At 43.1% G+C, this 25,692-nt stretch overlaps 1 protein-coding gene across 1 annotated transcript in view; it reads right to left on the bottom strand.

Annotated features, from left to right (window-relative positions):
- RNPEPL1 (arginyl aminopeptidase like 1) overlaps positions 1 to 25,474 on the bottom strand; it is a 38,363-nt gene extending 12,889 nt beyond the window's left edge. Inside the window, exons 1-5 of the mRNA XM_075202408.1 lie at positions 24,155 to 25,474; positions 11,377 to 11,517; positions 9,387 to 9,538; positions 8,850 to 8,966; positions 7,272 to 7,507 (exon numbers count right to left, since the gene is read on the bottom strand). Of these exons, the coding sequence (XP_075058509.1) occupies positions 7,272 to 7,507; positions 8,850 to 8,966; positions 9,387 to 9,538; positions 11,377 to 11,517; positions 24,155 to 25,318 (1,810 nt within the window). The 5' untranslated portion in view covers positions 25,319 to 25,474. The remainder of the gene's footprint in view (positions 1 to 7,271; positions 7,508 to 8,849; positions 8,967 to 9,386; positions 9,539 to 11,376; positions 11,518 to 24,154) is intronic.
- Between the last annotated feature and the right edge of the window lie 218 nt (positions 25,475 to 25,692).

Below are 25,692 nucleotides of genomic sequence, written 5' to 3' on the forward strand. Positions count from 1 at the left end.
GCACTTTCAGCTCTGTAGATTTGCTAGTGTCCTGCCTAAACCACACATTGCTATTCTATTGCTGGGAATATCTAGGAGTTCCACTAGATGCTGGGAGACCTCAGGTTGGAAATCCAACAGACCTGAATCTAGGCACTGGTGATTTAGAAAGCGCACCTTCCTCCCACTTCCATAGGATATTAGATTGCCAAAATAGGATTTTTATGCTTACGTAAAATCTGTTTCTCCTAGTCCATTAGGGGGACATCGAAGACATTGGAGTATAGCGTAGACGAGATAGGTGTGTGGCACTTTAAAAAAAGCTGTTAGCTAGTCCTAATTCCTCCCCCTCTATACCCCACTTCCTGCTAAGTCTCACTTTATGTTTAACCAAGTCTTAAAAGCAAAGGAGACAATAGAGAGGAATCTGAGCGTCAAGGGCGGGCACCCGGTGTCCCCCAATGGACTAGGAGAAACTGATTTTATGCAAATGTAAAAATCTTATTTTCACCCACATCAAATTGGGGGACACCGGGGACATACCAAAGCTGCAGTTACAGGTGGGGACTCTCAGAACAAACAGCGCAAAGCATCCCCCTGTCAAAACCGGCATCCACAGATGCAAACACATGGAACTAGAAACCCGAGTAACTTTTGAAAAGGAGGAACATTGGCTGCCGACAGCTGCTTAGTGGAGGCACTATGCCATGCCGCTGAGGGAGCGTACACAGACCTCTCGGAGTGAGCACAAAGAATTTTAGGAACAGGCAGACTAGTCCCCCTATACAGAATTTTGACACCAACCTAGGGAATAAGGAAAGTTATGCAAAATAAAACTGCCTAATTATCAAGAACAATAAAAGGAGCATACTTGCAAGATATGGCTGCAATCTCCCAACACTTCTAGACAACGAGATGACTAAGAGGAGAACCTGTTTCCCAAGTCAAAAACATAAAAAACACCACGTCAAGGGGTTAAAACCAGGAATGCTTTAAAGCAGTAAACAAAAAAATTAAAACGGAGGTCAGACACCTGACCCTCTGAGGAACTAAGGCGCAAACCAGCAGCAAGTCTGTCCTGCATGAACAAAAGCAACCTAGAAGCCAATAGATTCTCTCCAGACAACATGAACATTTTAACCAAACTTAGATTGCAGGGCCAAACCATACGCCTAGGCAAACCTCTAGCCAGAAAGATCATGGCTTCACCAAGCCATGCCATTAAGGACAGTTGTGTTAAACAGAGAATATAGCAGACCTTGAGTCACTAGTACTGTAACAGAAAAACTGAATTGTGTGGTTGCACAAAGTCTGACTGCTGAGAAATCCAGTTCCCCATCATTCTCCCCTTGGGAAGAAGATTTCCATGAACACCCGAACGCAAGTTTCGGCCCACAGAAGTAGCCTGTGCGTCCTTGTCATGGCTAAAAAAAAAAACCTCTTGGCACAACCCTGGTGAAGCCAAGTACGTCACCTCTGACATTTGTGAGACGGTATCTTCACCTCTGTTTCCTGCAGCAAAAGATGCGCGCTGATTAGAGGGCGGAACACTGTTTCCAGTACCAATACAGTGAAGGGAAGGTTAGATTCAGAGACCAAATCCCCTGAAAACCCAGTTATGAAACAGACAGCACTCTAACTCCACAGGCTGGCCTCTGTTGCCACCACTGTCCAATCCCGAATAGAGAATGGGCAATCCTGCAGATATTGTTGTGCTGGAGCCCAGAAAAAAAACAACTGACACAATAAAGGAAAAGGGACAGCAGTGCCGACAGCGCAGGTGGGATCTGTTCCACAACAAAATTGTTCCAGCCAGAAACTCCCATACATGAACCTGAACTTGGAACAAACCTCAAACCTCTTTGCGATTCCAAAACCGAAAAACACAACTCCCGAACAAATCATGGAGCAGAAAACTTGTGGCAGAGCCAGTCGCCTATTTGAACCCACAGGAAGCCTTGTGGAAAATAACCTCCTATGAGGATAACTTACATGGACTCCTGGTGCATAACTCCCCATACCCTGGCATCTGTGGTAGCTGAAACCACCAATCATTTAGCAGAAAGACAAAAGTTCCCATAACAGCAGACTTCACATCAGCTGCCAGGACCTAACCAGAGAGTCTGACAAATAGAGACTGCAAAAACAAATATCTGTTTCCCAATTTATGTCACACCCAGAGCCACCTTCCAAAAATTAATCAGTGGCTCTGTGAAAGTATTCAACCAAAGATCAGGTCCGAATTCATCCAGTAGGATGACAAACCCAGTAACAGCTAAATGGACAAACTCTTTACAATCGTGGTAACCCAAGTTGCCACTAAGTCAAGCACAAGGAGGCACCCACCGCCACAAAATATAAACCTAAGGACAAACTCAACAGATTGCGCAGTCGATAACCGTGACCGTGGTGGGAAAAAGGAAAAAGCGACCTAAGCCAATGGTGGCACTTGAGTCAACCACCAGTGGGGTCATCTCCCAGTGCGCCAAAACCTCAAGGAAAATACGATTAGAGGACTGCTGCTGACGGGACCTTTGGGACTTGCAATGCAGTGCCGCCCAAGACCCTCTGAATAGATCATGCAACTGGTAGAAAGAGGGAAAAGACTAGAATTTTTTTTCCCGTCTGGTAAAGGAAGAGAGCTTTGCAGCCTCAGGGACTACACCATATGTACAAAATATACGCAGACATGAAAACAAAGGGTATCAAAGACCCTGCTCATTAGAGAGCTGACATCCTAAGTGGAAGAGGGCACAGTTGAAACAAGAGGAGCAAATGTGGGTCATAGTGGAGATTGGGACAGTTGTGATGGTGCTTTAGTGTGCATAGTGTTATCGGGGATAAGGTTACCTCGAATAAAAAAAAAAAAAAAAAAAGAAAGATGGATTTTCAAAGAGCAGCTAAAGATTTGAAGGCTGTGGGGAAGTTTGATTCAGCATGGTAGGGAATTCCATAAGCGGGGAGCAGCACAGGAGAAGTCTTGTAGGTGGGGATGAAAGGTGGTTACCAGAGATGAGACAACGCGAAGGTCAGAGGTAGACCTAAGAGGGCGGGAGGGAGAGTATTTTGATATGAGATTTGAGATTGATGCAGTGGTAGTGTTGTTGAGGGCTTTGTAGGTAAGGGTGAGTAATCCGAATTCGATTCTGGAGGACACAGGGAGCCAGTGTAGGAATTTGTAGAGTGATGCAGCAGACATGGAGTGGTGAGAGAGGAAGATCAGCCTTGCAGCAGCATTTAGGATGGATTGAAGTGTGGATATATTGGTGTCGGGAGTGCCAGATAGCAGGAGGTTGCAATAGTCAAGAAGGGAGATAAGAGAATGGATAAGAATTTTTGTAGCATGTTGAGTAAGAAAAGGGTGTATTCTGGCAATGTTTTAAGGTGGAGTCGACAGGACAGGGAGAGAGTCTGGGTGTGAGAAATAAAGCAGAGGCTTGGGAGACTGAGGAAATTGTGGTTTTATTGACAGTGAGGGAGATTTAAAAGCAGGTGGTGACTCTGGCAGGATGGAAGATAGGCTCTGTTTTGGCATGTTGAGCTTTAGGTAGCGTTGGGTCCACGTGGAGATAGCAGAAAGAAAGTTGGTTAAACTAGATAGTACAGAAGGAGATAGGTCAGGGGAAAAGATATAGATTTGGGTGAGAGATATGAAAGTGAGACAGGCATTTGTACACTAATCGCTCAAGGAGTTTGGAGGCAAAGGTGAGGAGAGAAATAGGATGGTAGTTGAAGAGAGAGGCTGGATCGGGAGATGGTTTCTTTAGAATTGGAGAGATGTGCGCATGTTTAAAGGAGGATGGAAATGTGCCAGTGGAGAGAGACAAGTTGAAGAGGTGAGATAGAGGTGGGCCTGCAGTGGAGGAGAGGGTGCAGAGAAGTTGGGAGGGAATGGGGTTGAGTGAACAGGTTGTAGGGCGAGATGGAGAGGAGTGCAGAGACTTCGCCTTCAGTTACTGGAGTGAATGAATTAAGTGTGGATTGGGGAGTGAAGGTAAAGTTGGGTAGAGTGTGCAGAGGGAGTGGAATTTGGCATGAGGAAATATCTTATTGAATAGTGTCGATTGTGTCTTTACAATAGGTGGCAAAATCATGGGCTGTGAGGGAAGAAGGGGAAGGATGTGCAGGTGGGCAGAAAAGTGAGTTGAAGGTGACAAAGAGGCGACAAAGATTAGAAGACTGGGTGGATATTAGAGATTTGAAGAATGTTTGTTTGGCAAATGAAAGGGCAGTGCTGTAAGATAAAAGTAAGAATTTATAGTGGAGGAAATCGGGATAGGAACGAGATTTCCTCCAGTGGCGCTCTGCAGTACAGGAGCACTTTTGCAGGTAGCGGGTCTATTTGGTGTGCCATTATTGGGGTTTGGATCGTCGGAGACTATATGTAGTAGCTGGAGCTGCATTGTCTAGAGCTGAAGTAAGCGTTTTGTTATAGAAAGAGGCAGCCTGATTAGGCCAGGGTTATACAGTCACTGGAGAAAATAGTTGTTTTAGTGAAAATGAGAACTGGATTGGGTTAAGAGTACTTAGGTTTCGTTGTGTACGTGTGGATTTGGGTGCTGGGAGAAAGGGCATGAGGTAAGGCGAGGCTGAAGGAAAGGAGCTTGTGGTCGGAGAGTAAGAAGGTTAAATTAGAGATGGAGCAGTAGTGGCAGAAGACGAGGTCAAGGGAGTTCCCATCACAGTGGGTTGGAGATGAGGTCCATTGGGAGAGACCAAAGGAGGAAGTAAGTGAAAGAAGTTTAGTGGCAGAATAGACAGTGGGATTATCAATGGGATTGTTAAAAAGCAGCTGAATGCAACCTCCTTCATAAGAGGAGGAGGAAACGGAAAACCAAAGCTCGTACTTAAGTGGCAAGACCAGGTACTCAGGCTGGTTCTGCAGAAACCGCAACCCAAGGTCCAGCCGGACTAAGAGCATAAACCCCCATATGCACCCCAGAGGCAGCTGGATTTGGAGAATGGCCGACCACTAATATATACCACACTAATTGGGCAAGCAGAGCCACAGTCTTGCTCAGCGGTCACACCGTGGATACTGAGAGTATGTCAGCACCGCTGTATTTGTAGCCAGGGCGGAGGGGGGAGAAGGGAGGAGGGGACGGGCTTGAAAAAAAGAAAAGAAACCTGTCAATGCCCCCTGCACCCAAAATAAATCTGCCGGCAGCCAGGAGAAAGAAAACGATTAAATTAATTAATTAAAAGCTAACTACAGGGGCTGCCTAGCAGGACGTGGGGTATAGAGGAGAAGGAATTAGGGCTAGCTACTAAAAACTTTCTTACAGTGCCACACGCCTTTCTCACCTACACTATACCCCAATGTCCTCTGTGTCCCTCAATTGGATGTGGAGGAAAATGGAAATAACAAACCGTTCTGCCGATCTGGTGCCTGGCTTCCTTGTCTTAGCCAATAGCAGTACAGAAACTGAGAGCCAGAAAAATGGCCATCAGCTCCAAGATGAATGAAATGATCTCCTAGGTAAACCACATCCTCCTGGAAATGATGGCAATGGTGCACTCGTGTTGGTAGTGATCACCGGTCAAACCAAATTGAGAAGTGTCTCCACATTGCTAGGAGAGCTGGCACCTTGCACAAATGCAGGGATGCAACTGGTAGACAAATTGATGGTACTTGACAGACTTATTCTAGGAATGCAGGGGAGTATTTTGCAGCAGACACATATGGAACTACACATACTTTTACACCTCCAGAGTGGAGACCATAGACCTCACCATTCTCATGCAATATCTACTGGTAGTGTGCAGGCTGGTCAAGAGAAGGAAGATTAACTCAAGAAAAAAACAAAAAAACCTTTCCTGAGAAAATAACACTGGAGGCATAGGGTTAAACTTAAGAAAAACACAGAGGTCAAAGACAAGGAAAGACCAGAACCAGTTTTATAACTCCGTCATAACTTTCAAGAGTTTGGATAGCCAGCCTGAGATAGTAAATCAGCAGCTCTCTGGCCAGGCCTCATCATTTATTTATATAGTGCCACTAATTCCTCAGCGCTGCAGAGAGAATATTTGCCATTCACAATCGAGGTCATGCCCCATGGGGATACAGCAGGGCCACAATGAAGGACATGACCTTTGTGAAAAACGTTACAGGACTGTTGAGAAGCCTGAAAATTAAAAATGCATCAGGCAGGGGCCGGGTCCCCACTGGAAGGGAGCCCACGCTGAGAGCTGGCTCTCAAAATATATTAGACAGAGAGAGAGCGAGTCAGGGGATACCTATCGACTCAGTTGAATAATCTTTTTAGAGGGGTAATACGGTTAGTTGAAACCTCCCGCTCGATCCCAATTGGAAGAAAAATAACTAGCGTAAGAGACAACTGTTAATAATGTATTGAGAACGCCATAATACTGGAAGTTAAAAGGGAGTGTGATGGTCAGATCCATAGATATTAAAGTTTTATATATTTGAAGAGAAATAAGCCTGCACTCTGTTAATCCTATATTATACACAGTATTAGCTGCCTGGTAATAAAAATGCCCTATATAAATATAAAACAAAAAGATAGTAGTCAGTTCTTGTCCTTAGCAGTGTGAGTGCGAGTGTGTAGCAAAATAAAAATACGAGGTATTGGTTCATATTTTGATCAAAATATTTAAGCCTGCATCCCAGCATAAAGGGTACCTCATTGTATGCGGGTCTTACACTGACAAATATACTTCAAACACCATTAAAATGCAGTTCAAATCAGATGCCACAACCTCCCAGGTATAGGGGTTTACATTTAGCAAGAGCTGGCTTGTGAGCCAGACCCAAAAATGATTTATACAGGCCTGATAGATGTCCACTGCTTGTCAACAAAACCTCAAGAAATATGTGTTGGTTGAACTTAAATTGTCATGTACATTACTCTGGAAGTTTGATTCAGCACCATCTTTTTATTCATTATTTAACACCTGTTCAGAGTTAATTTATTTTGGAAATGTTTTGCACTAGGTCTATATTTTTTCATCTTTTTTGGTGTACATTGATTGAGTGGATTTCAAGTCAATCGTTGGATATAAACACATGGAAGAATTCCACACAGAACAATCGGGAGTGTATAAGGAACGGTAATTCACCTCTCACTTTGTTTTGAACCTTGGTGCTTTGATACAAGGAAAGTGAGACTTTTAAATAGACATATTAATGCTGTGTTTGCACCACCATATATAACTATTTATTTCTTGAATATCGATTTGCGGTGCAGTGGGGCAACACTTTACATATGTGAGGCAGCATTCACTAGTGTGCTTGGGATAGTTTGTATTTAATATTTCAGCAGTTTACTCACCATATACCAGAGTGGTGATGCGGCGCTGAGCATATGTTGCCAAGCCTTCACTCAGCCACATTTCTTCCCAGCTGGCATTTGTCACTGCATTCCCAAACCAGCCGTGTGCGATTTCATGGATGACATCGATAAGCAGGAAGTCTTCACTGTCCAGGATGGAGCAAATAACGAATGTCAGGCATGGGTTCTCCATGGCAACAATTGGAAAGGATGGTGGCAGGAAGACTATATCATACCTGGAAAGGAGCCAGGGAAGGGCAAGGGAAAAAAGGGTAATGGGTGAGAAGGGAACAAAAGGGTTCTACAAGGAAAATTCATAAGGACAATTAAGCAGTAACAAACATAAGAAAAAGATGTAAATCATGTTCATAGTGATTACAGGAAAACTACACCCCTTAACCAAAGCAACCACTGGTCCTGTGTCCATATCCCCTGCAGTTCATGAGTTTTTCACCACTGTGGAAGCCTGCATCTGTTATCACCTCTATATGCTCACCTTATACAAACTGCCTCTCTCAAGATCTCAGAATATGCTTTGAGGCTTTTTATGCGGTTATAAGAGGAGCCCTAGGAGCAGTTATAAGAGTAGCTGCGGATACAATTACATCTGATCCATTTGATGTTAAGGAGTCCGTTCTAATTCTATATTGATTAAGCTAACCTAGAAATTATTTTTAGCTAATGTGGAAAAAGTTATATTTGTGCTTTATATGCTTATCACAAAAGTTTCTAGATAAGATGGATTTTTAACTTTAAGGTTCTTTGATAATTAATTTATATATCTTTCTGAAGTTATAGCTTTACTTATATACTGAACGCCAATTATTACTATAGCCATTTTCTTTCTGACTCACTTCTGGAAAAGCCTGAAAGGAAACACTACATAGCATAGCAAGGTTGTCATACAGCTACTGCAGCTTGCACTGACAACTTTACACTACAGGCCCCTGTAGTTCTGCTACTTGGGATGAGAAGGGTAAATCTCACAAAAATGGTGTAAAAGTGATCCCACACCCACGTCCCTGGGAGGTGCGAGTGTACACCAGACTAAGGTACGCACGCATCCTCCCTCTCCACCACACTATACCACTGATGCCATTAACCCCAATATAGTCAATGAACTACCTACGTCATTAAGACAGCGCCAATGAGAACACCCTTTTGGCTCTGCTACCAATAATGTTTACCCCCCTCCGCCCTTTTCATCTACTCTTCTTCCAACTTCCCTTTACCCACCATCTCGCCCCCCACCTGTCACTTTGTCTTCACTAACTCCTACCACAACACACACCATCCTTCCATTAATCACACTTCCCCTTCCTCTTAGATTTTAAGATTCTCTTGCCTCCAAATTGTCACCATCAACAATACTGCGTATCTTCAACGGTCAAGATGTCAAACCACAGGACAAAAAGATTTACCTACAACACTCCATGGCTATGAATTGATAAATATAACTTTTTCTAATATTACTAGGTAGAGGACATTGTGTTTTTGTAACACACACACTGCTCCCATACATAGCTAAGCTAAGTATACCTACTTCAGTTTTAAACATTTATATATATCTGGTCTTACCTTCCCCAGATGTAGGGACCATACAAACTCTCTGCAGCCTGAAGCCATTGTTCTACCTGGCCAGCAAGTTTACCCACAGCCAAAGGAAGCACACAGGGCTCAGCCCACACCCGACTTCTACGACAAGATGCAAAGGGGAATCAGGATTAGCACAAGTAGTAAATGGCAGGATATTTAACATATACAATTACATTTCCTATTTCTAAAGCAATACAAGTATTCAGGGAAATCCTCACAGCAATATTTTGCTTATTAATTAGAACTCAAGAAATGCTAGGATTAAAAACTAGGTCGGACAAGCCTGTTTCAGAATGATTTAACAATGCATTCCGACACAATGGTCTTGAAGACCCTCAATCTTTCTACAAAGAAGGACATCATAAGCAAAGACACATTACAGTAAATGTATAAGTTAATATATATTACAGATAAATTCATACAAAAAACAGCAATAGAGAGATAAATAATGGTGCTCATTAAGCAGTTCCCAAACTAATTATTGGTGCAAAAGCTGACACAAAACAGAAGTACTCTTACCTAGGGCCAATATCCGCTGGAAGTAGATGACCTGCAGCCAGGGCCACTAAATAGGCTGGAATAGGATGTTCCATATAGAAATGAAAGATACCCATTTCTTCTATGTAATAACTATGAGTGCAGCTCATGAGGACCCGAATTCCAGCAGGAGCCTAACAAAGGTTAAACACAAACAAAAAGCAACTGACAACATTGTATATATTATTATTACATATTACTGTGTCAATTCTGTCTATAATAATTTGTTTCATAGAAGTCAAACCAATATAATGGGGGGGATTTATGTGTCACCATGCTTCCCTGAGAACGTCCATATCCTATTGTAGGAATTCATATTTTCAGAAGATCTGGCCAATAAACATATACCGTCCTCTTCCTTCACTCAAATGTGAAGATCTCTACCAAGTGCAAACCTCTCTTCCTTCTCCCCACCATCTTCCCAACTGTCTAACCCGCAACTTGCTCCCAGCTATTGACCTTCAGTGTCCTTCCATCCATCCCACCTGGCAGGCACAAGAGACCAGACTACAGGAAAGAGAACTTGAAAGCGAGCAATTCTAGCAAAGAATCTCCTACGTTTGCTTTGTGCAATTAATTACACATGTTGCTTACTGTAAGAGAGCACACTTTTTAGACTTGCGCATAAGACACCTTAACTCTTATGGCCCATAAAATGAAACTTTTAAACCCCACTGCCAGCGTCTGTTTCTCTGAAAATGTTGGTGTTAGTACCACAGCTGTGTAGAAACATTGGGTCAACATTGCTTTCTTTCACCCTTGCATGTAACGCTGGATTATACCTAGTCTCACTGCTGTACATACATGACTGCATTCAACTGCATTGATTTAACAGCTATAGAGTTTTCCAATCAAGGGGGAGGAGTAGAGCAGCAGACCAGTACCGATATACACGCAAGGCAGCATTCAATTATATGCTGCCTTGGGTATTACCAAAACTGGCATTTTAGTCCAACTATTTAGACATCTGTCCATGTATTTTTTCTTGCTTTATTTTCTACCTATATTCTGGACAAAAAGAAAAAAAGAAGTAGAGCCAAATAACGAACATAAAAACATAGTAAATCATCAAGTTTCAGTGTTTCATTTACATTGTCGGGTTTATGGAGACGTAGAAATACATACAATTATAATTCATATAATATCTCAAAGGCAATATTCAAAATCCAACTCATGTTTGACAAGTACTCACAACAAAAGTGTGACTAGGCATCTCTCAGCCCAGAGAGAGCAGTGCCAGGACGGAGCTAAATTCCCTGGCATTGGGCTGCTGGACCCAGACCATGGAAAGTATCAGATAGAGAACAAGAACTATAACTTACCTTGTGAATGATCTATTTGACAGTTGGCTATACACTGGTAACAAACTTTCTGTTTAAATACCAGCTACCCTTAAATTCACATCTTTGTGTTCACACTGGAAATGAGCTATGGAATATGAACTTTGAAATCATCTTTTTGACTCGCAAAACAATTGGGGAAACTGTATCCCTTATATTTAGATTTGTTTGACATAACATTTTTTTTTTTTTGCACCAGCCTAACAGGAGCCTTACATAACGATGTGCTGTCAAAGGGCCTGCTCAGAGCCCCAGTGACAGCTTTGGCTACCTGTATATTGGGCCACTTACTTTTACCTCTCAGAGACCAACCAAGTAGCTTGTTCTAGCACAGCAAACAAGGGGTACAGTAATGCTGACAGACCGATAGCAGACCAAGGGGCAGTAGGGAAAGTCAAAATAAAACAAAATCAAGACAAAACACTAAGCTAGGCAAAAAACTAAAAAACACTGGAACCTGCTATGGAAAGAAGCTTTTCATATTTAAATATTGGGGTGTGTACAGTTTGTTGACGACAAGTATTCAGAGCTCTCTCTCAGATGTGATACTAAAGGGAGAAGTGAAACAAATTTAAACATTTCTCAGTAGTATTTAAAAACCAGTGACTGAAAACAGAGATTGCTTCATTTACCTTGACAGAAGCAGAGTAAGTACACTTTACAGCTGGTGTATCAAAGCAGGGGAAAAAGGACCGGTTGCAAACAGAGTGCCCTTGTGTGAACACAAACAACTCTGAGCTTCCATAGGATAGTTCCGGATCCAGCCACCATACCTGAAAATAAGGAGATTGTGCAATCAAATCTTCTGCCTGTCACTATGAGATGGTTGAAGTGCTGGTGGCGAGAGTTATATCTGTGCCGAAAAGCATAGCAAACAAAAGTTTTACTAGCAAGTCAAGAGCACTACAAAGCCAAGGTCAACTGCTTGATTTATTCAAAGGAAAGAGCAATTGTTACACTGACAATATAGAGAGCTTAATCACACCGATATTATTTTTATACTACGTTTATAATGTTGCCTCTTAAATCATGCTTTCAAGTTATGCAAACTGTTCAGGCGCATTTGTTTATTCATTTATTTGGGTGGACTCGAGGGGAACACATAATAAACAGGCATGTGGTTTTAATTAATTTTCAGTGTAAAAGGTGTGTAAATATCTTTAATTCTTTGCAGTATTTTTACTTAGCTTTGAGAACATAAGCCACCTAAATTTAATTATCCCGATTCCTTTAGGTGAAAGGTGTGTAAAAGCTTGTTGGGACCATAAAAGGAGTATGAATTTAGAGTCCTAGAACAATGACACTCTTGACAGTTTATGGATTGTTTAATCTGTCAGGATCAAGGTATGTCTATATGTCTTTTGTAATTCATGAATGACCAGATAATTTGCATATAACCATCCGTTTGGTGAGATTTTTCTGGAGTCTAAATATAAAAACATTTTCCCTTTAGCCTAGCATCTTTACCTGCTTTGATTGTTTTGATAAGCAGTGTGTGATAATCACTAGTTAATGTTTACCTGTCAAGTAATGGACTATGGAGTGGACCAATCACCATCTCAGGTGGGGAGGTGTGTTTTTTCTATTGGTGGTCGGGCAGCGTCAATCCCGGCTGATGTTTGTGGCTGCTACCAAGCATATACGTCATTAGGAGAAGTGGTCTTTACTATAAATAACCAATTAAGTGATCGCATTGACTTGCTTGTGAAAAAGCTATTAGCAAAACGCACAATGGCATAGTCAGACGCACGCTGCTGGCTCATATATATATATATATATATATATATATATAACTCCTCCAAATAAGCTATTATAGTAACAGGGACAGCACATGATTCTAAGAATTTGACTAGATGAAATTCTGAGATATTCTCATACAGCGTCTAATTGATAGGCAGCTATAGTACTAATAGACCAACACAGGTTCTATATAATAGTTGGTGCAGTAATATGCGACTTTCTTTTTGATCTGTGCCGTTTAAACATATATTCCCAATGCTTTTTTGGTAAATAGGGAGAATGCGAGTATCTCCTGAAAGGCACAGATCCATCTAGTTACAGCCATTATAACAGTGGTATCACAAGCACCTCTGAAGCAGCTCATGCTTAGTTGTGTAGTAGTCTATAAGTATTGGTAGTATGATTACAGCTACCATCTACTCTACACAGCATTATTATCTCATGACTCCCTGTTGCATTTCTTTAGAACATATTTCCAGATAGTGTCTTATTGATATGCAGCTATAGGAATGATAGACCAACATAGGTCCTATAGGATTACAGGTGACACAATAATATGTGACTTTTTCTTTGATCTGAGCTATCTAAATATATATTGATATCTATATATGTGTTTGTAATGTTGATTCGACTACTTATATTGTTTGATATCTGTGATAGTTAAATCAATATTATAAATACGAATTCTTATTAAGGATACATATATAAAGCAAGGATTGTGTAAAAGATAAAGGTGGTGAACCAAGGGTTAATTTTATATTGTTATACTAAGTTATGTTGAACAACGTTATGATATATATGTGAACTGTAAATGCAGGGTTTTCTGTGTCAACAGTAAAATACTTTAAATACATACATATGTTGCGAGTATTGGTTATTTTTAACGAATATATACTGTGAAGTACTGCTGAGATACAGTGGTTATTGGATAATTAATTCTGTAAAGCTTATGTTATTTAGTGTGGCCAAGAGACTGAGTAAGGCAACTTTGTGTAAGGAAAAGTGCGAGTTTTATAACGAGTGTATCTGAGAACAGAACAAGAGGATAGCGTGCGCATGTGAGGCGCATCCACAGGTCCTTTTACACACAGCCATTATACGAGTGGTATCATAAGCACCTTTGAAGTAGCACATACTTGGCTGAGTAGTGGCCTATAAGGATTAGTAGCATCACTATAGCTATCATCTACTGTACACAGCATTATGATCTTATGCGCCATCAAGTGTATTTTTTAAAATGTTTACCCTAGAATAAAAAAATTTGTTAAACCCTATACTTGGAAATAAAGTTAAGAGTTACACACATTATTAGATGTTTAGGAGCATTCTTATCATTTATATTATAATAATAAGAGTAGAGATTTCAGCGGTGGAACGTTATAGCAGTGATGCACAGCTATTTTTAACAGTAAAAAAACATAATTGGCACAATAGTCAATTCAGTGTTTTTAAATATTTCACTAATAAAAAAAAAGTCTGTTTGTTTTTCAGTATTTGTGTGAAATAAAGATTTAACGATGGTGTTAACAATGATAATTGATACATATTGGAAGAAATGAATCTGAGTGCCCATTATACACATTTATGGTTCCTTCCTTTTTCTGATTTAGTGGTAATACTGCATGTGTGGAAGCACCACCCTTAGGTACCTCGCATAATTATATTATTTTTCATTAGATTAAAGTACTTTAAAGGGTCCAAGATTCTACCCAGTGCAGTACAATTGTAAGAGTTGTACTAATCTTTTCAGCCCTCCTCCCATTTATAGGTCAAATGCCCTATTAAGGCCACTCTGGATCCTCTTGCCAGACAAACTCCCCCTGTCATGGATGGACAGTCTGTCATGTACCCCCTCAGAGCCTCTGGCTCTATGCTGCTCCCCTTGATGCTTCGTTTATTATGACCTGTCCATAACCAGCACTACAGACACGTGACTTCTGTTTCACTTTGTCAGTTCCCCTTTTCCCCTCCTCCGCAGTCATTGCTCTTCATGCCTTCCTTAGACTTTCTTGACCCTCTCATTTCTCACCGGCTTTGGTCTCCTGAACTCCAAAAACATACTGGTAGGTTAAATGGCTGCCAACAAGTTGACGTATGTGCGTTAGGGAATTTAGACTGTAAACCCCAATGGGACAGAGACTGATGTGAGTTCTCTGTACAGCGCTGCGGAATTAGTGGCACTATATAAATAAATGATGATGATGATGATTTCCACCCGATGACCTTCTCAGGACAATAAATCTTATCTTGTTTCTGAGGGGAGTTGAGGCTCTTCACATTATACGAGCCAAACTACATTCCTCTCGCCAAACTCTTAAAGGTGATCTGGTGTTCTGGTTTGAAACACACATTATTAATCATCTACAACCTAAAATTTCCCCTGACCTACCACGAGTGCAATCCCAGTTAGAAGCAGCATGGTGTTGCAATTATGTTTGTGTACCACCTTACCTTCGACCGCCTCGATTCCTTTAAGGACAAGAAGGGTAGATTCTTGATACTCATAAGCTACTTAAATATTCTCCCCTGCACCCTTGTGGATCATTATGCTCAGCACAAATTTTTCAAGAAAATTGGGCGCATGTTTATCAGGGCAAGTTGATCGTTGCTGGTGACTTTAATGGCGTCACGGCCCCTACCGTAGATCGGCTCCCTCCCCAGATGTCCCACCTGCTGGAGAGACGCCTACAATGCCAAGTCTCTGCAGGTATTTTTGAGACTTCATAACGTATTCGATTCGTTGAGAGTCTCTGACCCTCTAGCTAGGGATTACACCTTCTTCTCCCTTCCCCATAATACCTATTCCAGAATTGAAATGTTCCTGCTTAGCCATGAACCTCACGTTAAAATGTGCCTCCTCTTAAATCATCCCTATCACCTGGTTGGACCATGCCCTATCGCAGTTGTTCTCACTTCCTTGGCTCAGTAACCATCCAAATCAATCTGTAGACTTAACAAATTTTTGCTCCATGACAGGAAGACTCCTTCTTAAATACCCTCCTCTCTGAATATTTTTTGACATGAACGATGAACGACCCCCGATGTCTCTCCTATGACCCTTTAGGACACCCGTCGGGGCCACCTCATTGCTATAGCTGCCAAATCTAAACGGTTACGACTATCCAAAACCATCCAGCCAACGGTCTCGTTACGAGCATTTTAACTGTAACCAGTGGTAGTGGTGAACTAGGAAAACAGTTTTCTCCTTTCAGTTCTATAATGTCAAAGCCTTTGTAAAAAAAAAAAAAAAAATAATCGGCAGGTCCTTGCATTGCCACCTTAATACTAGCAATGTAGCATCGCAATTTGTAGTGACGTCAACCTGAGTACGGGCATGTTCTCCTGTCGGTGTTGATAGCAGGGTTGCTGGAATTGTTCTCTGTCACTTTTACACTAAGTTGGTATTTCCTACGTGTCGAAATTACAGCAATCAGCATTCTTTTGTTGCACTGTTGTCCGAAATGTAGTCATCGCCATCGCGTACCCCACCCACTGCAACATAAGTCCAATTCAGAACCCAAATATCCTTTGAGAGATTAGCTATGTTAGGGGAGAATTTAACCTTCTGCTTTCCCACCAAGCCACAAATAAGCCGAAGTGGCTCAATAAGTGATATTATGAAAAAGGCGATAAAGCCGGCAGACTTCTGCTATTAAACTCTGAGCCAAGATAGTCACCCAGAATCTCCTGGCTCTCAGGGACTCGAGTAGGGTCTTACATTATGATCCCCAATGGAACGGCTACACTTTCCAATCCTATTACTCAAATGTTTATAACCTCCCACAACTTACTTATCCCTTAGCAGAGTAGAGGCACTTGCAGATGACATACTTATATTTCTTTAGCCAAGCTCCCCAAGAATTCCCCCTGAGCTGGAACTCTACAGGATGTCAAGTTCTCACTGAAAGAAATTGAGCAGGTTCAAGAAGTTGGGGAAAGTCCAAGAACCTCAGAGCACGATGGCTTTATGGCTGGTTACTGCAAATTTTTTTTTTTTTTGCTAATGTCAAGGTCCCCCATCTGCACGCTCTGTTCAACTCCATCCTTACTGGAAAGTCTTGTTACAGGGAATCGATAGAGACTCGGATTTCTGTGATCCATGTAGAAGACAAGGATGTCTATAACTGCACTAGTTATTGACCCATTTCCCTGCTCAATAATAATAACTCAAATTATATGCCAAGATTCTTTCAAATAGACTAAACTCAGTACTTCCATTCCATTTTCATTATGATCAGGTAAGATTTGTCCCAGGACGCCAGGCGAGGGATAACACAAGGAGGACCATTGATCTGTTCCATATGCTCAATACTAGTAACACCCCAGCCATTATTCTCTCCCTAGATGTTGAGAAAGCTTTCAACATGATCTACTGGGGTTTGGTATATCTGGACGCTTTTATTACTGGTGTTAAAGCACTCTACTCCTAATGATCAATGGTTCGCCTTCGGATTCTATCTGCACCTCTATTGGTACCCCTTGACCAGATGGCTTGACTTCGCCACCCGGTCTGTTAGGGGAAGGATGAAGGGATGCTCTTCCTGCACAACGTATCTGGGTTTCTTTCTCACAGTCCATATCCGACTGTTATGGACCACTCCTACTGGTTTCACCTTGCGACTAGACACTCGCCGACTGCGAATGCCATCTGAGCAATAGTTGTAGGAGAATCCCACTGCTACCTGTCACGTATTAACAGAAACTGAGGCCTACCTGCTGGAATTAGTGCTGCTAAGCTAGGAGGCGTAGAATCTAAACGCTCCTCTGATCTTTGCCAGACCCCCGTAAGGGAGTTTGGAGTTAGCTGCAGAAGATGCACAATTAGAGCATCACTTTAAATTAAAAGTGATACAGGTCGCAATGACGTGAAAGTGTAGTGACGAACACCTGACTAGTCGGAATAACTTGCGGTCAGCATCCTGCTGCGATTGGAGATCTACAGCGTCAGTATGGAGGTAAGTCTGCTTATATTTAAATCGTTTTTTCATACATTCGGATTTTAAATGGAGGACTCCTCGGTGTCGGAATTTTCCGCACCGTTAAAGCATACCCAACCCAGCAGAACATTTGTATTGTTAAGCGGATGTTAACAATTTGTCTTTGGTAGAAGCCCAGATATGAGCCAAATCACAAACCAAAAAAAGTGTTGGCAGCAGGAACCGTGGAAGCAGGCGAGGAAGCAAAATCAGGTGCAATGGGGTAGGTACAAAAAAATGTAAAAAAGAGGAAGGAGCCAGAGGAGTAATGGATGTGGTAATTATGGGCGAACTCAGCCCAAGGGAGTAAACTGCACCAGTCGGACTGATTACCAGAAGAGAAGCAACAAAAAAATAACTCTAGATCTTGATTAACATGTTCTGTTTGGCCATTAGTCTGAGGGTGGTAGCCAGAGGAGAATTTTAGGCTGACTCCCAACTCTTTCAAAAAGGTTTTCCAAAAGTGTGAGACAAATTGGACACCTCGATCTGAAATAATTTCTCGAGGACACCCATGAAGACGGAAAATCTCTAATAAAAGACTTGAGCCAGCTTTGGTGCCGAGGGAAGTCCTTTTAATGGGACAAAGTGGAACATCTTCGAGAACCTGTCCACGGCCACCCAGATAGTATTAAATCCATTGCTGAGAGGTAAGTTGGTAATAAAGTCCATTGAAATATTGTGCCAAGGATGTTCCGGGACAGACAGAGGCATGAGTAGTCCAGCAGGGGACCGCCTAGGCGTCTTATTCTGAGCACAGACTTTGCAGGAGGCAACACATTTTTAACAATGACACAAAGTCTGGGCCACCAAAAGCACCAGCAAAGAAGGGCAAAGGTCTTTTTGACCCCGGCATGTCCTGCAAATTTGGTGGCATGAACCTAATGGAGTACCTTGAGGCGCAAAGGAATATCAAGGCAAGAGCGGCCAACCGGAGGAGTGCTTGTTAAAGCGACAATGCTGGATGGCTCAAACATAAATCGAGGCACCAAAGTGGGACATAAATCAGACTCAAAGGCTTTTTTTCTCGTTAAAAAGGACTTCCATCGGCACCAAATTCAGCAATAGCCTCGGGTGGCCACCGTTTAGGATTGGCAGACCTTTGGGTGAGGGCAGTAATGGGGGCGATGAGAGTAGAGAAATGTTTGATGAACTACCTGTAGTAGTTGGAAAATCCGATGAAACGTTGCACCGCCTTCAAGACAAGGGGCTGTGGCCAATTGGTAATAGCCAAAACCTTCTCAGGGTCCATCTGGAGACCAGAGCCAGAGACCAGGTATCCTAAAAACGGTATCCGAGAGACTTCAAAAATGCACTTTTCTTGCTGGTGTTTTATGACATATTGTTGTGTTTCGTCCCCACTATGTACCCCTTTTCCCCTTTTATGTCCTACCCCTTCCCTTTTTTTTGTATCCTTTGCAATTATCTTAGAAAATTCAATAAACTTTACTTCAGTTGAAAAAAAAATGCACTTTTCTAATTTGCAGAAAAGTTGATTCTGCCGTAGTCGAGAGAACTTCCTCAACATGAGACTGATGAGAGGTGAGGTCAGTGAAGAAAATTAGGATATCATCCAAATAAATTACCACTGATTTGTATAAAAAATCTTGAAAGATTTAGTTAATAAAGGGTTGGAATACCGCGGGGCACTGCAGAGACCAAAGGGCATAACTAGGTATTCGTAGTGACCATCATGAGTACTGAAGGCAGTTTTCCATTAGTCGGCTCAGATTATAAACCCCTCGTAAAGCCAGTTTGAAGAATACTTTGGAGCCACTGATCCGGTCAAACATCTCAGTATTGAGAGGAAGAGGATATCTGTTCTTGATTGTAATTGCACTTAACTGGCGATAGTCAATGCAGGGATGGAGTGTTCCATCTGCCTTCTTCACAAAGTAAAATCCAGCACCTGCCGGAGAAGAGGACTTCCATATAAACCGTTGTTGCAGGTTCTCTGCAACATGAGACATGGCGAGGTTTTCTGAATAGGAGAGATGATAAATCCTGCAATTAGGTATGGGTTTACGTGGGATTAGATAAATGGAACAATCCCAAGGCCGATGAGGAAGAAGAAACCCAGAGGCAGCTCTACAGAAAACGTCTTAAAAGCTGAGTAGGGTGCAGGAAGAGATGGCCGAGAGGTGGACACAAGACAAGAAATAGCTGTCAGCACAGGTTTCACAGAAGAAAGGCATCCTTTGTGACATTGTGGACCCCAAGAAGTTACTTGGACAGACTCCCAATCGAACTGTGGTGCATGAATCCTGAGCCAGGGAAGTCCCAGGATGACAGAATTTATGGATTCCGGTAGAACAAGAAATTCGATCCATTTTGAATGCAAAAAACAGTCAGTCGGAGAGGGACGGTAACCTGGGATATAGTACCATTAGAGATGCGATTGCTGTCCAGCGCGGAGAGGTAAAGTGGCCATGAAAGTGTCTGAGTGGATATATAGAGTTGCGAAGCCAATGAGGCAGAGATTAAATTAGCGGCAGAGCTGGAATCCACAAAGGCAGAAGTTACCAAAGGGCCGCTAGGAGATTCCAAAGAAATGGTCATAGAAAAATCTCGCTTTCCTCAGTTGACAGAACGTCCGATTCGCATAGGCTCCTCTGGTAGGGAAGGTGGACTCTGAAAATGGGGTGCCCGTTGTGGAGAAAAACACCTGGTGGTCGCTCTTTCCTGAGTGCATTCCCGGAAGCGTAGGTTCACACGATTGCAGAGTGAGATCAAGGCATCAAGATCGGTCGGGAGTTCATGAGAGACAAACTTATTTCTAATACGGTCTGCTAACCCCTGCCAGGAGGTTTCCACGGGTGCCTCATTATTCCACTTTAACTCAGATGCAAAAGAGAACCGCATATTGACCCACAGTCTGAGTACCTTGACACAAGTTCAACAGGCTTAAGGCAGCGAAGGAAACTTATCCAGGCTCACCGAATACCTTGTGGAAGGCTTCAATAAAAGATGAGGAGTTCCGCAACAGGGGGCTGTCTCGTTCCGAGGGAGGAAGCCCAGGCCAAAGCTTGTGCGGAGTGTAAAGAAATTATAAATGCAACCTTGGTTCGCTCTGAAGGGAAGAACGCAGAGTTGCATTCAAACTGAATTAAGCATTGATTCAGAAATCCACAGCACCTTTTAGGATCCCCATCAAATTTTTCAGGCGGAGGAATCCGTAACGTGGTAGAGGATGTACAAAGAGTCACTTCAGAGGTGGTAACAATCATCGACCGGGAGGTCGTTTGCGAGACTAAAAGGGGTATCCAGATGGGAAACCAATCCCTGAAAACACGGCAGGCAAGATGGAGTAACAGATCACGAGCCGAAAGTTCACCCGTGCCAGAGTATACTGTCACAGATTAATGGAGGCAGACGCCTACCTGCTGGTATTTGCGCTGCTAAGCTAGAAGGCACGGAGTCTAAACGCACCTCTGGTCTTCGCCAAGGACCCCCGCAAGGGAGTTTCGAGTTAGCTGCAGAAGATGCACAGGACACAGCCCTTCTAGTTAGCCACCAGCGAATTGGTGGGCGAACAAACGTGGTCATGTAATCTGAAGTCAGGCCGTGTGAGCAAATTGGTGCAGAAGGATCAAACAGTAGCGTGGTCGGGAAGCCAAAGGTCAAGCCAGGAAATCTGTATACGCCAAGAGGAAGTCCAGAAGGAAGGTCAGGAATAGCCAAGTTAGGAACAGGAGAATCAATCAGGATTCAGTAAGGCAAACAGAAAGGCTAGTGCAGGCCTGTCCAACCTGCGGCCCTCCAGATGTTGTGAAACTACAAGTCCCAGCATGCTCTTCCAGCTATCAACTGGTTGTCTACCAGCAAAGCATGCTGGGGCTTGTAGTTTCACAACACCTGGAGGGCCGCAGGTTGGACAGGCCTGGGCTAGAGCATAAGAAGACCTTGATACTCTAGCACCTGCCTAGTGTCAGAGGCAGGTAAAAATAGAAGACCAAAAATCCTGATTGATGGCAGTGGAATTGGCGGTCAGAGCAGCTGACAGGAAGTGACTAAGAAGCGTCCCGTTGCTTGACAACGGAGACACAATGAACTGCGCATGCGCGCAGCAGGCGAGGCCCAGGGAGAAGGAAGCGTCCCGTTGCCTAGCGAGTGCGGGGACGGCTTCCAACACTGCCACTAAGCTTCTACACGGCACTAAGAACCAATGACTTCGGAGGTAGCTGGTATAGCCGATACAGCGCCTTTGTGCTGTTGGTTGGCTAGTACCTCCTGACCGCTTGCCAAGAATTAGAACTGGGTAGTGGGAAGAGCGTCGACAGAGACGCTGGGTTCAACACAAGACATGCGGGGAATGGATTAGAGTGTAAGCTCTTATCTGTTGGTCACTGAATACAGTAAGCAATAGGCATCAAGCAGAATCTTCAAGCAGTGATGTTTATTTACTCAAAGGGTCCTTACAAGGACCATTACACACTAGCCAGAGGTACAAGAAGTCCAGATGGTATAATACATTACATGCTCAAACAGAGCACTTTATATACTCTGACACACATGTTGGCAGAGGGTAAACCATCCCCCTTTCCTACCTGGCACCACAAAGTCTGAGATATTACATTCAATGATTAGCATCAGAATGTAATATGTTCTCTAAACTTGGATTTAAATGCAAATTAAACTTCACAAAATTGATGTAAAATTTTGTTACTTCGTAAATTACTTGTTGTTAGGTTTCAAACCTATCTAAGACGCAGGATAAAAGTCTAACGATCCCCTCCTGTGCATTCAGGCTAAAAGATGTTTTGGTCATTCATAAACGAAAAGGGCTAATTAGCATAGGATTTCCCTTCTTACAAAAAACAAAACACATTTCCTCCAATATATGGCTTCTGCATCAGAAATCGATACATTTCTAATACAAAATTCAGTACATTTGCAATGATACACATCAGCACACTGCAGCACTAATTGAAATAAATTGTACAATAAGTTATTTATAAGTGACCCAGCCACATACTCGCCACAGTTGCCCCCTCTTATTTTTGCCCTCATCATAAAGCCCCTTGTTGCAACCATTCGAGCCCACCCTTCTAGAACGTGTGTGCAGACAAGTTATCTCTTTTGGCTGATGATGTTCTCTTGACCCTCCCAACAGCTGTGAACATCTCTCCCAGATCTATTCCAAATTCTGCAAATACTGAGAGACCACTGTAATTTTGGTCTCTCAGGCTACAAAATGAAAGGGTAACAAGTGGCCACCAATTTCATCTCCACACTGATCAATGAGAACGCCTATAAAGGTTTACCATAGGCTTCACTCCTGACAAGCTCTCCAAAATGTTCCCTTATAGCTTTTCATCCTGCTGGCCTGGTTGAGGTACGCAGGATACATTTTTTCACATCTTGTGGTACAGCCCAAAAATATCCTTCTTTCACATCCAGTCCGGAAGGACACATAGTCCTTTCTCCTCTGCTATCTCCTTCTGGACACAGATAGGCATTCAGCGAAGTTAGCTTCCCATATCCTTGCTGCAGCACGCTGATTATTTGCCTTGGAAGCAGACTGCCTCCCCTTGTATGTCTGCCTTCCGGTCCAATATTTGGTTTATTGCCAGAATGGAAAAGATTTCCTTATCGTACAAGTGATGGGTAGACATGTTCCACCAAACACCTGAGATCACTCCCACTGTAATTTCCCCCCACCTATGACAACCAGACAGACCCCCCTTTCCTTTCCTCCCTCCACATTCATATATACCCTAAAACTTTTTCACTGTTTCAACAATCACTGAAATATTGTTGTTGTTTTTTTGTATGTCTATGATCAGATGTTTCTTGTACTGTATTCTCATTATGCTCGTTTCTCTAATATTCCACTTATTGTTCATGTTTCTATTTCAATATACCAAAATAAAAAATATATATTTATATACCACCAGCATACTCCGCACCGTAAGTCACTTACAACTTAGAACAAACACAGTAATACAAATTCACTCTGCATTAACAGACTAAGAGGTAAAGCAGTTGCTGCCAGTGGTAAACATTTTTGCGATAGTCACAATGCCAACACACTATATACCTACAAAATAATTCCAATTGCAAGATGACCGATTAGAAGGAAATCCTGACTTACCATAACAAAGACACTGCACCTGTTGGCATTGTGACCATCGTAAACTTGTACCCAACCCGTTCCTGCTTGCATGCTTACAATCTATATGTAGTTCTTTAAATCCTGGGACACATGCAGTCTGGGGTTGCGACACAGAAATTCATCACATCAACACATTGCAAGGAAATTACTGCTTTGCTAGTATGTAGATGTATTTAAAGTAACAATCCCATAAATTAGTTAGCATTTACAATTTTGTTTATTTACTCTAAGCTGTTAGTAACGTTGTATTGTTCTGGACTACCATGGCAACCACAGTCACATGGCATATGATGTAGATGGCTTTAGGACAATGCACTGAACGTTGTCTGCACTGCAACATCCTCCTTCTTCTTCCCCCTCTACCATCACATAACATGCCGAGAGCTGTGAGCCTGGGTAGCAGACCATCAGTCTCTGTCGGCCATTTTCATTTGCCAACCAAGAGAGCTTTTGTAAGTTAGTTAATAATTTGTAGCAGGATAGCCAAATGTACTTTACTTGCTATTTAATGGGAGAAAAGAAATCTATGTGGGATTGTCACTTTAACCTTTAGTAATGCCTGTGGCACACAAGACTCACCGCAGGGCCCTCTCCTGTGATGTAGTGTACAATGACCTGGAACGTTTCGTTGGTTTGTAAAGTTTCAGGCACAGTGATGGTAAGTGCAGAGCCATAATCTGTAAATTCTTCGACCCTAAAGTCCAACGGAAAGCAGCAGGAGGAGTGAGTGGGCACAGAGTCACTGGCACTATGGTTCCCACATGGCTGGCTAAAAGTGCAAGGGAGTGCCTCCAAAAAAGGAAAATCCACAGATGAAAAGTGAGGAGGGGTAACTGCTGTAGCAAAACTGCTGTCAGCAGTAGGGGATACTATTGAGTCTGGTGACAAGGTATAGCATGAGGAAGATGAGCGGGAAGACAGATCAGCTGTGGGAGAATGAGGGACTGTTAAGGTAGACCCAGATGCAAGACATGAAGGTTTAAGAAAAGTTGCAGGTGGTCGATGACCATTTATAAAGTGACAACCTGAACCAGCAGGGGAAGCAGCAGCATTGTCTGGGGAACAAGAATAGTCAACAATACCAGGTAAGGAACATGACAAGAAATGAGGATTTGTTGCACGTGAAACAGAAAGGTCAAGGGGCTCCGGAGTGACTACAGGTAAGCCTTCTGATGCTACTGGTCTCAAAGTTGGAGACTCATGGGTCACATACCACAAATGGTCAGTGGTTTGAGGGCTGGGAGGTGATTCAGGTGGTTGCAAGTCACTTTTACACTCTGGATCACCAGGTACCACCTGGGACATACCTGTGGGATCATCAGAAGTCCAGGAGTGGTCACCTTGAGGGCAGGACCGTTGACCACAAGTGCAGCTGTGGTCACTAGGGGGACAGGTCTGGGTAGAAGAGGAGAAAGGTCTGTCATTGGGATTCCTGCTCTGTCGACCTCCTCTCCTGCAACGTACAGAACTAATTCTGACAACCGGGTGAATGTCCAAGACCAAAGCTGGGCCCCCAGGCAACAGAGAGCTGAGTTCAAGCACCAAACAACCAGACAGCTCCCTGGTCTCCGGCCGCAACTCCAGCCCTAGGTGGAAGTGATGCAGTCGGTAGAGCTGGAAGCTGGAGGCTGAGGCAGGGTCTGGTGGCCCCGGGAGAAAGCGCTGCGGTGAGTCTGCGACAGGCGCCGGGTGCAGAGGGCGGCGGCAGCAGCAGAGAGCCGGGCAGGGGGCGGCCGAGGACATAACGAGGCCGCAAGTTCCGAAACCTCTACAGACGGAAATATGTACAGTAGGTTACACTATGTAAAATCCATTGGTGCCCCGAGACGAGGCCTAAACCGGGAGGAGCCGCAGCTGAGACCGGCCGGCCCGGGACAGGAAGTGACAGAGCTGGGAGGCGAGGCCTGTGCCAGGACAGCCCACCCGACACTCTGCCAGTGAGCCTAGACCTGGGCAGGTCCTTTATAGTGTCCGCACATAACACAGTGGTATATGTGGTAACACATTATTAATAGTGTGTAGCCGGTGACTGCCTACACTTAGTGCCCTTGAAGAACTAACAGTGACATTTTGGCAGTGACGTCACGGTCGATGAGTGACACCATCTCACTGTCACC

Source organism: Mixophyes fleayi, chromosome 3 (genome assembly GCF_038048845.1).
Source record: "Mixophyes fleayi isolate aMixFle1 chromosome 3, aMixFle1.hap1, whole genome shotgun sequence".
Classification (NCBI taxonomy): domain Eukaryota; kingdom Metazoa; phylum Chordata; class Amphibia; order Anura; family Limnodynastidae; genus Mixophyes; species Mixophyes fleayi.